An 18,394-nucleotide genomic window follows, 5' to 3' on the forward strand; every position below is an offset into this window, starting at 1 on the left:
CCTATCCAGTTCTGGCCACACAATGCCACATTCGTGAGCCTGCGTCAGATACGGTACTGTGACCAGCAGTTTTAAGCACAATCATTACTTTACATTAAAAATCTTAAGTTTTGTCAATTTTTAAATTACAAAATTTGTCAATTTTAAAAGCAGCAGCACTGTGAGACCAGCCCCAGCAGGGTGGCCCACTCCCCGTTAGCTGGCAGTGTGAGTGGATGAGCCAGGCAGTGCTGGTTATCTACTCATTATAAAGCTAGATAAATTCTAACATTTTTAGCTGGTGGACTCGTTTGGGAAATAGTTGGCAATACTTTGATGAGTAAAAATATATAAATTTACAGGGTGGTTTATTGTGCCCCAGAATTATCTGGTAATTAGTTTATGTACTATGTTTAAACAATACTATTTACACTCAGATTTTGTTCAAAGTACCCAACCAGCCCTTCCCATCTTCTGAAAGTCTTGGCGCGCCTGGGCAGGTAACATGGTGTCACACAGGAAGTGGGGAGGCTCTGCCTAGCCTTTATACACGTGGCTAAAACAGAACACAGCCAACTCTTCTGACAGCCAATCAGATCCCAAGATGAGCATCACCTCCAGGAAGGCATGAAGTGCAGCTATGACCTGCGGGCTGCTGCTCGCCTCCTTTACCTTGTACGATGCCCCAAGGGTACTGGCGGGCTTTGACCATCTTATTTCCAACTTTCACCTCATCCATGCTTCCTACCACAGCAAATGGCAGATGTCCCTGGAAAGGAGCCAGGATGTCAATCACACCTCATCCCAACGTTTTATGAAAACGGAGAAGAGAAAATTTATTAAATAACAAATTTACTAAAGTCAAATGATCTGCTGTGCCTCAGGTTTTAACACTCGCCCTGTGAATATATGCCAGCTGTTCTACAGAGTCATTTTCAGTCATCTCTCCTACAGAGAAAATCTTTACTGAGCCTGCCCTGCATGATCCCTTATTAGCCACAAGAGTACAGAACAGAAAGAATTCCAGCACAGGTGTCATTTCCCTCCGTGTCACCTCTGCCCTGAAAGACAGAGAAAATGTTGAGGCAATCGCACACACACTCTATGACTCAAGTACGTGTCTGTATTCTGTGTATGCACACATATATGCTAAGCAAAGTAAATGCAGAAATTAAGAGGAGTGAGCAATCCCTGTGGGCGGGAAGACACAACCCAAACTGCATGCGTCAAGCAGAGGAGGAAGCAGCAACAGTAAGGAGACGACTCTGAAGAGACACAGCAGCTCGACTGGCCGGCAGTGAGAAGACCGTCCTGCCTGAAGCTGAGGATTAACGTCAGGGAAAAGTCTAATGTCATTTTTGAAAAAGTCTTAAGTATTATGTTTAATATATAATAATTCACAATATTTAGTCTCTTCATTGTGTCCTTCTGAAAGCTTATTCCAGGTCAGCATAAAAAATAAAATTAGTTCTAAAGTCAATTTAACACACGGGAATTAATATCACTACACTTACATTAGTCAACTTTTTATGTATTTAGTTTAAGTTTCTAATGTAAACAAAGTATGAAAAAAATCAGAGAAGCAAAAGAGGAGAATTGGAACGAGCAGGTGCTGATTGTCACCATGTCAGGCAGTGAACAAAGTTGTATCCTGACAACAACCCTGAAGACAGGTGTTATTAACCCAATTTTATAGATAAGTTAACAGTCTAGGGAGGCTAATAACTCCCACAAGAATGTATGGTTAAGTCTATCTGACTCCAAAACCCATGATCCTTCAAAATAACCTAGTATTTAAGAAATCTAGTAGTCTGGAGAAAGTGACCCAAAGGACTCAGTCATCTTCGATCATATTAACTTTTGTGTAATTATAAACTACACTAAAGCATATGTCACATTAAAATGTTATGTGAATGATTCATATTTATGTGTGACTCTGTAAGGCTTAAATACTCGATTAGAAAGCTCTCAAAGATTTTAAGACCCTGAAGCACCCCAAGGGAGGCTGTAAGTCTTCTCGTGTTCTCACAGACAGGACAGAAAGGCACCGCTCTAAGGCAGCTGAGTACAGTTCCATAAAAGGTGAACCGCAGTCTCACAAGTACACCACTTTATTTAGGTGAAAGTAGGAGGAAAGAAAAAATGCTCAAAAACGTATTCTCATTATACTTTTCCAACTCTAGAAAATAAAACATTTTCCTATACTGCGCTTTTGCAGAGTTCACCTTGTTTTGGAAGACACAAGTGAAAACATATTAGTAGCGATGTTACTTACACGTTACTTTTTTCAAATGTAAAACAATGAACATTCACTTAGGAGCTTACATTCATTGAAGCATTGATTTTGGCAATAGTTTCATCATCTGTTGGGAACTGGTATATCTGAACACCGTTGCTGACCAGTTCACTCATGAGCTTGATCTTAAACTTCTGTAATTCAGTTTTAGAAATTGCATCTGCTTTGGCAATCACTGGTATAATGTTCACCTATTAAGAATAAAGAAAAACAAAAATCTCACGATTGAGGACTTATTTTTTAATCCTGTAGTTTTTTCATTCAAAGCCACTCAGTCTCTGACAGATCTCCCTGACCTGGATCAGGGGACGGGCAAACCATGGTCCGCTCACTGCGTATTTATATAAACCAAGATTTACTGGAACACAGGCTCACTCACACATGTCACATACTGCCCATGGCCACTTTCACTCCATAACAGCAGAATCAGCGGTTACATCAGAGGCCCATGGCCTGTGAGGCCTGCAGCATTCACTACCTGGCCCTTCACAGGAAGAGCTTGCCGACTCCTGAGGTAGAATCACTTGGCTTCATTCTTACCAACATGGCGTCAAAAGGAGGAAATTTTACAGATACCAAGGGAGAGTGTTCATGGCTCAAAAGAGTAACTTTCTTAGCATTATTTGAAAGTTCTATCACTGGCCAGAGAAGAAGGGATCTGGGTCATGAAGAACAACTAACCTGCAAAGCTAGTTCTATGAGATTAATGTCCCAACCAAAGATTGGTGTCTCCACAAACTCATCTGTAGGGTTTTTGTTTTTTGGTTATTTATTAGCTTATTTTTAGTAAAAAGCTTCAGGCTAAGTAGTCATGTCAAGAAAGTGAGCTATCAATGTAATTTCCAGAATGAAAGTGAAAACTAGAAATCAGAATTCCAACTCTATTCTTAAATATCTTTTTTTCTCCAAATTCACACTGATTTGCTGTGTTTATTTGGATTTATTAGTCTTAAGTATGTTCCAAAGGAGATAAAGGTTTTTCCAACTATCCATGAAAAGCACTTTTCAGCAACTGTGGGTAAACAGCTTTCACATTAAATTAGTCAAAGTACATAAAAACTTGCTGCCAAGTTCTTGATTTCTGTATCCTACACGCAGACGTTCAGAAAGTTCAGTAACAGCTCATAACTGATTCCAAGTCAGCAGCAGCAGCAGGCGGTGTAAGCACTGGAGACTGAGTTTCACCTGCAGAGGCATCTGCTTCCATGACATCCCTCCTGCACGAGCGCACCGCAGCTGGAGTACACGGCTGCCAGCTCAGTCAGGCAGGGAACCAGGCCCCACCCCCACCCCGGGGGCCCCCCTTGCAGAGAGCGTACATGACCGAGCCGGCAGTGTACGCTTCTCCCTTCCCATGCCCCAGTTCCCACTCTGGTTGGTGCTTTACATTTGCCAACAAAGACTGAAACCCCAGAGGGCCCCCTCCAACCCTGATCCAGGCAGAGCTCAGTTTCGAACACCCCTCCTCCCTCCTTTCTCCCCTCCACCCGCTGTGTGGCCCCAAGTATGCTGTGTACCCTCCAGGACCCGTGAGGAACAATCTTTGCTTCTCAAAGCCCCCTGATGCTTGTTGCTGGATGCGTCCCGGGATCTTAAGGACCAGGGAGGCTGGCTCAGCTGCGACCGTGGCCCTGGTGGTCGGGGAGGGCGTGTGGGGCTTGTGGTGAGTAAACACAGGCACGGACCACCTCGCGTCCCCAGCCAAGCATGTTACCATCAGTGGGCGGGAGGATATCACAGACTGAATGCTGAGTGTGAGGGTCATTTAAGCATGGGGGCGGGGACGTTTCTGGTGTCCCCGCTGATGGGTGACCTCCACATGGAGCAGTAGGAGTGTTCAAGAAGAAGACAAACTATCATTTTAATATATCCTCACACCTGCCCTTGGGTAGGTACTCTCCTGGTTTTTATTTTAGAGGTGAGGAAAGAGGCTTGGAAGGGTAAGGAAACTTGCCAAGAACACAGGGCGCTTAAGGAACAGAGATGGCCTCCAGCAACACCAGATAGACTGCACCGTGTTGCCTCTGTCTCCCTGAGACAAAGCTGCACACTCCTGTGTTTACGTTCCCCTAGTGAGTTCGGATTTCCGTGTAATTAGACTCAACTATGACAGTAACTGGCTAAATGGCCAGACCATCAGGTGAATAGACTCTCACACAAGCTTCATCAAGGTTTCAGGGAATCAGCCTCTGCGCCAAGGCCACCCCAGCTGGCCGTCTGCCTCCACATGACTTCTGCACAGAATCCTGTCTCACAGGACGCTCAGCCAGGATTCTGGCGGTCACAGGGCAACCCTCAAGATTTTTTTAGTATAAGACAGTAGTCTTTATCTTTCATACAAATAAAAAAATCTAAAGTGAGTTAATTTGTGGATACTATTTTTTTAAATAGCTCCCCGAATTTATATATAGCTTGTTGGCTCAGAAATTCAAAAACAGGTTTTCTGGATAAGGTTCAAATTAAAACATAATTTACTATAATATATGATGACACATTAGACCTTGATCTTCATCAGTGAACTTCTTCTCAATAGTATCATAAAGTAAAATTTTTATCAAATAAATTCTGTATCTAAGAAAATGAACATGAATACCCATACTCTGGCATGCAATTTAATCACTAAAAAAGGACTGAAATTTTATGTTAATGATTTTTCTTTGCATCTCATCTCTCAAACTCAGTTTCTCTGGAACATAACCAAATGTTTCAAAAGTGCACAGAATAAACCAGCTATGATACACGTATAGACCAGAAAGGCACTTAATAGTTGAGAGTAAACGCTGAGCATGAGGAGCCGCCCCTTCCCAAGCCTACCTTGCTGTCAAGGCTCTTCATGGTCAGTAGATCCAGGGTCTTGAGGGAGTGGCCCGTCGGCGAGATGAAGTACAGGCACACGTGGATGCGGGAGTCATGGTAGTTAAACAGAGAGCGCTTAATCTTCAGTTCTTCTTGGAGATAGGCCTCAAACTGAGCATCTATGTAGTCAACTATCGGTTGGTAGCTGGAAAAAAATTATTAAATATTTGATACAATGTATTCATGACTCCTTAATAAAGTATTTGCTCAAATCTAAGTCTGAGATCTCTATTTTCAGCAATGAACAAACCATTGATATCTACGCTAAACAGGTAACTTCAGTAACAAAACATACTGTGCAGAATGCACAGGTACAAAGGCAGTTACTCTGAAACCATCAAGACAAACGAGCTTTAAATCACGTTACAGAAACAACACTGAACGTACACTGACTGCCCCTCACACTCATCCTCACACTGGGTCCCTGCCGGCAGGGGTCCCCACCTCCCTCACACTCTGAAGGAGGATAGGCAGGTGTCCAGCTGCAGCCAAACTGGAGAGAGAAAAGGCATGAGAATCAACAACTCACAAGACATTAAGGTCAAATTCCATGACAGCCTGCTTCTTCAATCAGGTGTGTGGGGCACGGACAGCCCTAAGGTCGTGAGGAGAGAAGGCACACACAGCTGGTGAGGCAGGCGACTCTCCTCGCTCACTGACAAGCGCAGGAAGCACATGGCACACCACGCCTGGCACGCAGAGCCCTTGCCCGGCTCCATCCTGCCTGGCTCGCCTGCCCCACGGCTGCTCCACACTCATCCTCTAAGATGCACTCACCTCACAGTGCACACAGGGCCGCATAGAGTCTGTGAGCCGTGCACTTCACCTCAACTTGCTACGCTTAACCATCCTCATCAGGCACATCTGGGTTTCCAAGCGAGAAAAGCAGCAGAGATCCTCTGTCAAATCCCTGGACCGTGTACACTTTCGTACGTGCAAGCCCCAAAAGAAGAAGCACCTGTGCAGCTGGGGTGCTAACAAAGTGGTGCTGGGGGCACGCCAGCCTCCTGGTCCTCAAGGGCTGTCACCTCCTTCCTCCACATTCACAGTCCCTGCTGTCCCCACACAGACGGCACGCATGTGAGGACACACTGTCTCACACTTCCATGCCCTCCACAGCAACCAGCGTACCGCCAGCACACCAGATGCACGATCAGGAACACCGTCCTAGGGAAACTGGCCTAAATGTGACCCAACACGGCTCCCTCCACAGAACAATGAAACAGTAAAAACTAATCTGTAAGTAAGTACATATTTGTCGTAAAATTTCCAAAGAAGATTTTATTATTGACTTAAAATAGATCATTAATAAACAGCCATAAATGTTCCTCTGTCTAAATGCTTTGCTTAACGCTTGTCATAAATGAAAACCCTTGTTTGTTAAGTAAGCGCTGCACCACTAGGCACTCTGCACCAGAAACCCCAGCTGCCGTGTCCGGTACACTGCAGACTCTCTTCAATGAAGTGAAAGACACTGGCTTAAAACATAAAAATCACCTCCTTTTTCAAAGTACTCGTGAAGGGAAAGGAGGTAACCAGGTTGACAGTGAGGAGAGCAGAAGCAGGGAGGTGAGCAGAGGACCAGAGCCGGCTCGGCAAACAGGCCAAAGGCAGCCGCGCGCTGTTCTGGTGGGTAAAGAGCTGAACTCTGTGAAGCACAGCCGTGCTCCTTTCTTATTCGTTGTCGGTGGCTGCTTTTGTGTTACAAGCAGAGCAGTTTGGACAGAGGCCATGTGCTGCAAAGCTTGAGACAGTCTCACTCTGGCCTTTACAGAAAGACTGTACCAGCCCCTGCTCTACAAGCACCTGTGCTGGTTTCATCCTGAGGCCAATTTGTCAGTGTGCATCTTGGGCTTTGCTTCCAAAGGATTCATGGGACAGAGGGAGGAAAGCAAAGTCCAGGCCCGCACGGGTGGGCCTCTGTCGAGAGACTGCCTCCCCACGCTGCACTGAGGGGCTAAGAGTCCACACCCTCAGTGTGGGATGAGCCACTGGGTAACCTGTGGTTCCTCCCCTCTCCCCAAGGATCTGAGCAAGGTTGCCCTGGCACTAAAGGAAGTCGGCAAAATACACGGAAAGGGAAAACCAGCCTCGAGAACTTGTGGACACAGGGTCAACCCTCACACACATCTGCGGCCCAGGTTCACGTGGCCTCTGATTCTGGGAACCTCAAGCCATGAAACAGGATCCTAAGTATTAATGCCCAGAGGGACCCAACGTAAGCAAATCCAAATCTGCAAATTTGTATCCTTGCAAATAATTTTTCAAAGACTGTGAGAACTACAATTAAAAAATAACCAAGCACATAGGAAAAAAAGCATACAGAATGAGAACCAAAGGAAAAAACAAGTATTAGTACAATAACTGCAAAATTTCAATGTACCTGAATTATAAAAAATAGTTACAAAAAGAGACAAAAGAAATAAAAATAAAAGGCAAACTTGAATGTATGTGCTGGGAATAGTAAAGTAATAAAAAGCGATCCTACAGATATGAATACGAACCACACAGGATGCACAGATTTGAAAACTACAATAACCAGAATGAAAAATTCATGGATTAGTTTAACAGTATGTTAGACACAGCTAAAAAGAGAATTAGTATACTGGAGGATAAATCAAAACTAATTATCTAGAAAGCAAATGAAAGAAAGAAAAAACAGATAAAACTACGGAAGAGAGATTAAGAGTAAGAGACACGGAAGATATAACGAGAGGGGCTAACACGTCACCAACTTCAGAGCAAAGGGGCAGGAATCGTATCTGAAGACATGAAGTCTCAGATTTTTCAAAAGAACGATGACTCAGACTCAAGCAGGATAAATTATAAATAAATAAAAACCCAGATGTATCATGGTAAAACCGAGAACAACAAAAACAAAGATCTTAAAAAGCACTGAAGGAAAAACAGGAGGGTATTTTCTTAAGGGGGAAACAGACTGACAGCTGCCTTCTCAGTAGTAAAAGCAGAAGCCAGGAGATAGTGAAATGGTCTCTTCAACGGAGGTAAAGAAAATAACCGTCCACCCAGAACTGTATACCCAACTACAAGTATGAGAGTCAAACAGGAAATTTTGATTAAAAGAGTAGTAAATAGTGGCCACATGAAATGATAACGTCTTGTGCAATTAAGAAAAGGAGAGAAAACATAAGTTGGGGGCAGGGGAGGTTAATGGAGTTTAACTGTTCAAAATTCCATTTTATTGTCTATTTGTATCATCAAGGACAAGTACAAATAATAATCTTAAACTTTGATTAGGTTAGAGATTATGTTTTATAATTTCTAGAGTAACAACTTTAAGAATAGATATCAAGCAAGAAAGGAAAAAGAAACATGGAACTAGCAATACAAATAGAAAACACAAAATAAAACGGTAAATTTAAAGCCTAAATCCATCAGGAACCTCATTACCTTTGGATAGACTCAGTGCACAATTAAAAGACAAGCACTGTCGGGGGGATTTTAAAGAGAAAACCATGTGACTGATCAGAAGCACATCTAAGGCACACGTGTGCCCAAAGCCGGGGCGGAGCAGAACACACCTCCACAAGGGAGGTCAGACAAGGTGAGAAGTCTCTCAACAGGAAAAGGTCACTGCATATGATAAAAGTGTCTCTTTTTCAGGATGAAATAAAGGTAGAAATTAAAAATTAATTGAGGGTGGACATACTATATATCAAAATTTGTGAGATGCAGCTAAAGCCATGCTTAGAAGGTCATTTATAACCTTAAATGCATTAGGCTGAGAATCAATGAGAAATTCAAGCAAATTAGGTCAGAACTGAAAGAAAGGTAAATTATAAAAGCAGAAATTAATAAAACAGGAAAAACAAGAAGTATAAAATTGAGGATCAATAAAGCCAAAATTTGAAAAGACCAAGTAAACTGACCACACTTTGTCGAGACTGACCAAGGAGAAGAGAAATAAGCACAGATAACCAGCCCCAGGGAAGAGTAGCAGACACCGTACAGACAATGAAGACAATAAAAAGACACTGTAACAGTCACATCTTTAGTAACAATATTTGGGAATTTGGATCAAATACACAGATTCCTGGAAAAATGTGAATTATCACAACTATCTCAAAAAAAAAACCCTCTAAATTTTCCTATAATCATTAAAGAAAATTAATTAGTAACTCAGAATCTTTCAGGAAACTCCAGGCCCAGACAGGTTTTATTGGCAAGTTCCACCAATTATGCTAGGGAAAAATAACTGCAATCTTACACAAAATTTTCCAGAAAAGAGTGAAAAACTCCCCAAACTCATTTTAGAAGGCTGACATATCTTGATTAAAAAAAAAAAAAAAAGAGTGTAAGAGAAAATATCGGTTGAAAACCTCACTTATAGACATAAGATGCAAAAATACTAAAAGGAAAAAAATTAATACAGCACAATATAAAAAGATATAAAATGGTATCAAAGATTGCAAGGTTAATTTACCAACAAAAAATTAGTTACTGTAATTCATTTTATTAAAGATTAAAGAAAAGAAATGACATTTTCTCCACAGAATGAAAGAAAAAAATGCCCACAATCTCCACTGACCCCAAGGGAATCCTGTCAGTCCCACCAGTGCAGTCAGGTATTAAACTGAAGTAAGGAAAAACAGACCACTGCCTTCAGCCATGACAGAGGCAGGGGACTGGATCTACCCTACACACACCTGGACAAAACACGTGAAATGGGTTTCAGACACAGGACAACCGACATAAAAACTGTCATCACGGGGAGTGAAACGAACAGGGAAGCCTCCTGCCCATAGACGAGTCTCCAGGCGCAGCACAGAGACGGGGGCTCAGGGGCCAGGGCGCTGCACCCCATGGGAGAGAGCTGGGGAGCTGGAGCTGCAGCCGTGCCGGGAGGAAGCACCCACCTGCGGGGCACAAGGGGACAGGCCCAGAGGTGGATGTTTCCTACATGACAGTCATGGCGGTGGTTAGAAACTACACAACTGTCAAAATGAACTGAACACTGAGAAAACCAATGCATTTTATTTATTCTATGTAAATTACACATCAATAAAATGTATTTAAAAAGAAACAAAAAACTAGAAAGGAAGAATATGCCCTTATTTGCAAATTATACTATTACATACATAGAAAACCTAAACAAATTTTGAGATGAATTATTGGAATTAATCAGAGAATTCACAGAAGTTGCTATATGCAAGATCAATTATATTTCCATACACCAAATAACAAATGAAATATTTTTAAGATATCATTTACGAGACCATCAAAAATGCCAAAGATCTAAGAATAAATTTAAGTAAAGCTATATCCAACTTCTCTATAGAAGACTATTTAAAAAGCAACATGTCACAGGCCTTTGCCTCCTGTACCAAGCTGCTTCTTCCAGAAAGCCCACAGAAATCGTGTTCTGAAATCTAAAGCAGGACACACACATGTGCTGAAAAGGCTGACACACAGAGAGAGGCTGGCACATGAAGAGAGTGCAGTGTTTCCCTCTAAAACAAACCTTAGGCAACCAGGAAACTACCTCCTATAATGAAAACATGTATTTCAGAAAGGAAAAAGAACAAAAAGTCATTGCTTTACCCCAGTCTATTTTCTCTTCTCATAGTTTAAATTTCAAATAGAATCTATAATCAATCTTTATAATACCATGGTAGAAATGAAGAAATAGAAAATATAAACATAAGATAAAATATAAATTAAAATTTCACTGTCAAACCTTTCCTGCAATGCTTAATAATGTACCTGGCTAATTTGGTTAGAATTACACCAAAAAATCCATGCACCATGGATTTGGCCATTATATATTTGCCATGAATGCCTTGTTTTTTTAAAAATTTTCTCCTCACCAAGACAAATCCTACCTGAAAATTAGTACAAATCATTTAATATTCACTGAATTCTCATATCAGGAAATAATTAAAACTACTTTTGCTGAAATACACACTTTTAATAATGTGATTCAAATTATTATAAAGGAATTAGGTAACTGAATAGAAAAATGTCAATTTGATAACAAGAACAAAATACTGCTAAAGTACTGAAAAATTAAAAGTCTGGGAGGAAAGGCATGAGCAGAAAATCAGCAGAAAAGCAATTCATAGCACGTGGGGCAAGAAGGCAGAGGTCTTGAAATAAGAAAACTCGGTTTTATTACAAGAGGAAAACACGTACCTCTCTTCTTTGTTTATCTGGTCACCAAAGCCCACTGTATTCACGATGGTCAATTTCAGGCGAACATTACTTTCCTGGAGTTCATATGTCTGAGCTTTAAGTCTAACATGTGGGTAAAAATGTGAGGACTCATGGTCTTCAAAGTTAGTATTAAACAATGTGTCAATCAACGTTGATTTTCCAATTCCAGTCTCCCCTGAAAGAAGTGCAGGCACATCTTCACAGGTGCACAAGATGGATGAGGAAAAACAGCACAGTAAACTCTTACAGTGGTTTCCAGGATCCCAAATATTTCAAAGGCTGGTCCACTGAGTCACCAGCAGAGCATAAAAATGAGTCATGTGTGCTAAGTCACTCAGAACTGTGAAGAAAGAGCTGAAATGTTTAAAGAACAAACGAAGCTTGAAGCAGGACAGCTAAGGAGAAAACCTGATAGGCTTTACTGAAAACAATCTGGGACCATGATCTCAAGCTGCTAGCACGGCAGCTCACTGCTCATGACAAGGTGGGGAGCACAAGGGGCAGGAAGGGATAGTCTGGAGGGAGGCTGGCACTTACCCACGCAGAGGATATTAAAGCAGAAGCCTTGCTGAATCGACCTGTTGACCAGCTGATCAGGCAAACTCTCAAAACCCACATGGCCAGACATGGTTAAAGAACGAGTATTATCTTTTTTTTGCTGAAAGAAAACAAAACAACAGCAACAACGAAAAAAAAAAAGGTTTACTGAAACAGGGTGTCGGCATATGAGAAAGGATAAACATAATTTACCAAAGAAACTCAAGACTTTGATCATTATACCTCCCTCAAGATACAACTGATTAAGTTTATGAGAAGGGATGAAGACTATCAGAAAAGTAAAAGTATTGGCAAACATAAGAGAATTTTTTGCTTGTTTCAATTTCTTGAAAATATAAATTGACTGTTTAAAGCAATAACCACCATGTATTACAGGATTATAATACACGGAGAAGTAGAACGTATGACAGTGAGAGCACAGAAGACGGGAGGGGTGGAGTCACCCCGCTGTAAGGGTTCCACATTACACACCAAGTGCTATGATACTGTTTGAAGGCAGTGAGGGTAAGTTAAAGCCCACATTAATTACTATTTTACAAAATAAAACACCAAAGAGTTTTAGCTAGTAAGCCAATGGTAGAGATAAAATGCATGATAAAAATATTAAATCAAGAGAAGGCAGGAAAAGACTAAAAATGAAAGAACAAATGAGACAAACAGAAAACTAACAGCCAGTTGGTGGATTCAGACCAGCCGTGTCCATAACTAAACAGAAGGGGCCTGAGCCAGTGCTTTCCAGCAGAACCTCCTGAGATGACGGGGTGTCCAGAGCTGAGCCAGCAGCAGGTGCTACTAGCCACCTGCAGACACTGAGCACCTGGACGTGACACATGCACCTGAGGAAGGAACTTCCAAATTTTATTTAATTTTAACTAATTTAAATTTAAATAACCACATGTGACTAGTGGCCACCATACTGGACAGGGCAGGTCTAAACTTTTCAGTTAAAAGAAGGAAACTGTCAGAACTGGACAAAAGAGCAAAACTCAACTATATGCTGTCAATGCAGCAACTGACAAGCTGATTATAAAATCCATGTGGAAAGGCAGAAGGTTTAGAATAGCTAAAATAACTGTACAGAAGAACAAGCTGAAGGACTTACACTCACTGCCGTAAAGCTACAACCAGCAGGCGCGGCCACCCTCAGGTGTCCTCTATGCGGGTGCACGAGGCTGGGGGCTGAGGCAGAGGCTGGGCACCAAGTCCAGGAGGGGAGCCCCCGGCACAGCGACCACACTGGACAGCTGGGACAAGGACGAGCACCCCGAGCCCCTGCACCAGTGTCCTCACCGCCCAAGCCCATCACCCACTTTACGAAGGCGTTCGACCTCCTCATGCACCAGCCTGTGACCCCGGGGAGGTTTACAGAGCGCAGCACGCCAAGAGCAGGTATTGCTACTACCACCGTGAGTTGCGTCGGTGCCGGACATCACAGAGTGCAAGGAAAAGGACGTCTTGTGCATGTCTGAAGCAGAAATGCAATGGAGGCTGCAAAGCTGACCAAGAAATTGTCAGCATTATCCAGGAAAGGCTGAAGGCTGGAAGGTGAGAGCTACAGGCAGAACTGTGCCAAGGAGCTGGAGCAGTTTAGCCAGGTGGCCAAGGCCTACCAGGACCACTGTCACAACCTGGGGCCCCATCACTCTGCCAGGAAGTGCCTGGCAAACAGAAGCAGAGGACGCTGGTGGAGAGAAACGCTGATAAAGAGGTTGCTGGTGCCTGAGGCGGATCCTTGAACCCTCTCATGTGGCTGTCACTGTTGCTAAAATAAAGAGTTATGGAATTTGTCTCTCCAATGACTTACTGGCCCCACTTTCCTTGCAAATTCAGCCATCACTTAAAAAAAAAATAACCAAAAAGCAACTATAAAAAATAAAATTTTTTAAAATAAAAATAAAGCTATAATTACTAAGTGTGGTATTGTGATAATCTGTTATTTGTCTATTTGCCTACTTCATCAAAATTAAAACCTTATAATCATCAAGGAATATGCAAGTCAGACTGGGAGAAAACATAACATTTCTGACAAAGCACTCGTATTCAGAATACATAAAGAATGTGTAAGATTCAGTAACAAGACAACCTACTTTATTAAAAAAAAATGGGTGAAACCCTAGAATAGACACTTCACAAAGAAGATAACAAAATAAATAGGCAGTAAGCAAATGAAAGAGTGCTCAACATTATTAGTTATCAGGGAAATGTGGACTAAAACTACACTCAGATACCACTGAACAGCCACTAGACTGGCTAAAAGTAAGAAGGCTGATAATGTCACGTGGTGGAGATGACGAAGCACATGGGAACTCCAGTGCATTTACTGGTGCAAACATGAGCCAGCCCAGCCACTCTGAAAGACAGGTGGTGGTTTCCTACGAAGGTAAAGACTGTGCAACCAGGCACCAGAGGTAACTAACATCCATCCACACAAGGACTCACACACCAATGTTCACAGCAGCTTTACTGCAAACAGGCAAAGACTAGAAACAACCAAATGTCCGACAACTGGTGAGCGCACAAATTAGTGTAGCCACACAGTGGAATCCTGAACCACAGACACATTCCACACATGGGTAAATTTCCTAAGCTAAGTGTATAAACAGTGACTTAGTTACTATGATTTGAGTTTCAAAAGGTACATTTTTTTCATATATTCTCATATATGAATATGAATAAAAATGTCTCAAAGGGCAGTGACAGACTATGGAGACCGGTGACCTCTGGGGAGTGGACTTGGAGATGGAGGTGAGAAAGATGTGCTTTTGACTGTATATGGCAGGAGAGTCTAAGACGATGGCCCCCAGTGTACCCACACCTTCAACCCGTTCAATCAAACACAAATCCGGGTGCTGCTGTGAAGCGTTTTGCAGATGTAATGTAAGGGACTCGCCTTTCCAGTTCCCCTGCTGATGGGTGGCAAGGACCTAAGAATGACCTCCAGGAGCCGACAGCAACCAGCCAGCGAAGAACTGAATTCTGCCAACAACCTTCTGGGAGGGGAGCCTCCGGATGGGAACTAGCAGCGAACACCTGGCGGGAGACCTGAGCGGAGGAAGAGCCAGTGGAGCGTGCCCAGCTTTCCGACCACAGGCTCTGAGTTAATAAAACAAGGGGCTTTAAGCAGCTCTCGCTGCCGTCTGTCACAGAGCAACAGAAAACCAGTGCACAAGCAAGTTGTGCCCCTCAAGCCCCTTTCAGTGAGGTAAGCGTGCCATCTTTGTGATTTAAAAAGAAGAGGCTTTTCAAAAATGTGGGAGTAGCCACTATAATTTAATGAAGAAGAGGGGCTGGAGAAAATGAGGACTAAGCAGTGAGCACTCCGCGCTAGTCACTGAGAGGTTACAGTAGTGTCAGCAAAGCAACATGTCAGAAGGCAGATTAAGTCTGTGATTCAAAAAGAGATCCAAAAAGATTTCAAAGTCTGTGAGGTCAAACAAAGATGGAATGAGAGAAAAAAGATAAAAAGGATAGCAGTTTGGTGGCCAGATTACCATTTATCAAAACTGTGGGGACCTGAGCACGTGTGGAGGAGGAAAACACAGGGAGAAACTGGAACCCAGGACTGAAGGGAACCATTTAATCTGACTGATTATCCACACGTGTATCTTCAATTTGATTTTTAAAAACTGACAACTCACCTCGTTCACCAATTTAAATTTATCCCCCTTTTTAAATGTAACTTTTAATATGAATTACCAAAACACACCCCTCCTGTACAGACACACTTGGGAGCCCTTGGAAGCACTAGGATCTGACCTTGCACTCAGGAAGGCGTCTGACAGGCCGGACAGTGGCCTCCTGCGCTGTCACTACCAGGGGCTGCCAGCACCCCGACAAGAGTCGCGCCAGTCCCCACGGACGCTGTGGCAGCAGCTGGGGTTCGAATCTGCTTAATGTGGGGGGTGGGGGTTGAGGGGCAGAGACACTGCAGACACTCAACGATTATTCAATTCATCATTGATTTTTTAACTTGAATCAATATAAAAGTTAATTCATATTCAAGGTAAGTACCAACAAGAGCCCGTCGGGTCTCTCCGTAGTTACCCAGAAACCAAAGAGGCATCCAGAGTACAAGGCAGACCCACTGAGAAGATATACTCACATTCTGTTCACTGTCAGGCAGTTGGGAGGGCATACCAGCTGTTTTTGCTGCCATATGAGACTGAAAGAGCTGAAAAAGAAAAAAAAAATAGAAGACATAGATTTTTACTCAAAAAACACCAATATCTAAGTAATATTTTTACATCAAAAAGGAATTCCAATATTGTCATTATCACCAAGTTTTGACTTGTAATCTACACAAATGACACGTTTAAAGCTGGTTTTCCTGTGGAAGGAGACTGGCGCCGGTCAGTAACACAGAATATCCCACACGTGATACACATTATTGCACTTACCCACACACACACACCAAAAAAAAAAGTAAAAAAATAGTAAACTCCCATTCACATCCAGGAAGACAAAGAACATTACTTTTACTTAGATTTTATGGGATTAAAAAGGGAGAATAAGCTATTTCACTTAAAATACTCTAGAAGCCAAGAAGGCCCTCAAAATTAGGTATATTCACTACAGCGTGCCAGGGGAAACAGAAATATTAATGTTCCAATTTCAGTATAGCTGGGACAGCAGGGATTTCAGTCTGAACAAGTCTCTCAGTTATCTAATTAAAATATAATTAGGATTCTGAAGGTTAAGTAACTCACCCTAAATCCTACCAGCCAAAGAGTTGTAGACACAGGTCTAACCTGACTGCAAAGCTGGGTTCCCTCTACGGAACCGAGCGCAGACAGAGCGCACAGTCAGTGAGTTCGCAAGGAGCAGGGAAGGCAGAGTTGTGGGGATTTCAGAGCTGCCTCAAAGGCACTGCCACCCTGCTTCAGAGCACAGCACAAGGCACTGAGGACACGCAGCATTTCCAAAAAGTGGTATCAATATGGATGTAGTCAGGAAAAATGCAAAGAGCGCCAATGAGAACACAGAGCAGAGTAAGTTCCCTTCCTCCCTTGAGCCCTGAGAACCCCCACAGCTCTCGCCCTCAGAGGCCACCAGACGCGCAGGCACCTCCTGGAGGGAACGATGCCAGTGTCAGCACTGGTGAGCGTGCACTCCCTCTGGTTTATGCACACGGCACACGCCCACCTCTGCGGTGGGTTTCCTTCCCACTTACCTCATGGTGAAGGCTGTCCCACCGTGGAAGCTGCCTCAGTCCACCCGCAGGGCGCTCTCCTGTCCTGTCACGACGCGATACGTGGTTGCACTGTCTGCGCCGAGGCAGCCCCTGGCCTTTAACCACAGCGAACGCGCTGCAGTGAGCAGCTCTGCCCATGCAGAGGGTGAGGGGAAACCCTGTGCTGCAGCAACACCTCAAACCGCCCCAGCACACCCCCTGGGGCTGCAAGCACAACCCCACAGACACAGGGACACCTCAGGGCTGCTTTCTACACCACCTTCCTCTGGTATCTCTGGGTAACACAAGCTTTGGAAGGTGGGCCCTGGGACTGAACAGGACGCACAGTGAGTCCAAACCCTGAGCAGCCAACCGAGCACACCGTTCCGGCATGAAACGGCTCCGGCCAGTTAGAAGAGGCCCCTGCATCAGGGCCACAGCTGAGGCCCCGCACAGGCCGCCCAGACGGAACCAACTGAGTGAGAGCAGGACCTCCACGCGGGGTCTGCCAAGGCAGGGATGGACATCAGGTGCCACTCGTCTAACTGAACTTCACCTACCACAGAGCTTTAATGAAAATTAATCTTTAAAAAAGTACAGTAGCAAAGTAGTTTTCAGGTTTTTATATAATGGGTAACATTGCTAGATTTTTGTAAAATGCTGCTTAGGAAGCAGTTTCATTGATAAGTAAAATTTGTTTAGAAAAAAAAATGATAGATTTGGACTCTATCATTAAACTTTGACTAATAAAACCAAGGTTACACTTCTGTCATTTATGTACCTTCACAGCAAATATCTACTTTTGTTTATTCATTTCCTGTGTTTCTGAACACCTGCCAAAAAGCCTACTTAAAATATCCATGGATAAGCGTTTTGATCAGGAAGTACAAATGAGTCACATAAAAGTATTATAGTTGTTTTTAATATTGTCCACTGGTATTACCTGACTAGGCAAATTTCTAAAACGGGTTCTAGAATGAAAACAGTTTTTAATAAATTAACATGACATTATCAAACGTAAAATAACAAGGGGACAGGAGTTGACCCAGTCCTTCTAGCGGCAAACCCTAAATTAAAAAAAATCTGACAGTGGAATTCCAGTCTGCTCTACCACTGACTACCTAGTGCGAATACTGTGCTGGGGAATGGGTCTCAGGCGGAAAAGACACAGTCCTTGATCTTAAGAACTTAGAGAAACACAAGGTCAAAACAGGCAATCAGATCTCACTCCAGGGCACAAGGGAGACTAAGAAAATCACTGCCTACACTTGACAACAGTCAGCAGCTCTTATTGTAAATACATGCATACATCATCTGTAAACACATGCATACATCATCTGTAAACACACACGTATTTAAAT

At 43.0% G+C, this 18,394-nt stretch overlaps 1 protein-coding gene and 1 pseudogene across 6 annotated transcripts in view; one reads left to right on the forward strand and one right to left on the reverse strand.

Annotated features, from left to right (window-relative positions):
* SEPTIN10 (septin 10) overlaps positions 1–18,394 on the reverse strand; it is a 53,284-nt gene that overhangs the window by 18,663 nt on the left and 16,227 nt on the right. For 4 of the 6 annotated variants that reach the window (XM_032493687.1, XM_032493685.1, XM_032493686.1 and 1 more), the window contains exons 2-7: positions 15,966–16,034; positions 11,843–11,963; positions 11,285–11,480; positions 5,090–5,276; positions 2,305–2,466; positions 652–748 (exon numbers count right to left, since the gene is read on the reverse strand). In XM_032493687.1, the coding sequence (XP_032349578.1) occupies positions 652–748; positions 2,305–2,466; positions 5,090–5,276; positions 11,285–11,480; positions 11,843–11,963; positions 15,966–16,034 (832 nt within the window). Of the gene's footprint in view, positions 1–651; positions 749–2,304; positions 2,467–5,089; positions 5,277–11,284; positions 11,481–11,842; positions 11,964–15,965; positions 16,035–17,033; positions 17,156–18,394 lie in introns of those variants that run through there. The other 2 variants (XM_032493688.1, XM_032493689.1) reach the window with 2 other exon arrangements.
* LOC102516669 lies at positions 12,343–13,586 on the forward strand (annotated as a pseudogene).

Source organism: Camelus ferus, chromosome 12 (genome assembly GCF_009834535.1).
Source record: "Camelus ferus isolate YT-003-E chromosome 12, BCGSAC_Cfer_1.0, whole genome shotgun sequence".
Taxonomy (NCBI): Eukaryota; Metazoa; Chordata; class Mammalia; order Artiodactyla; family Camelidae; genus Camelus; species Camelus ferus.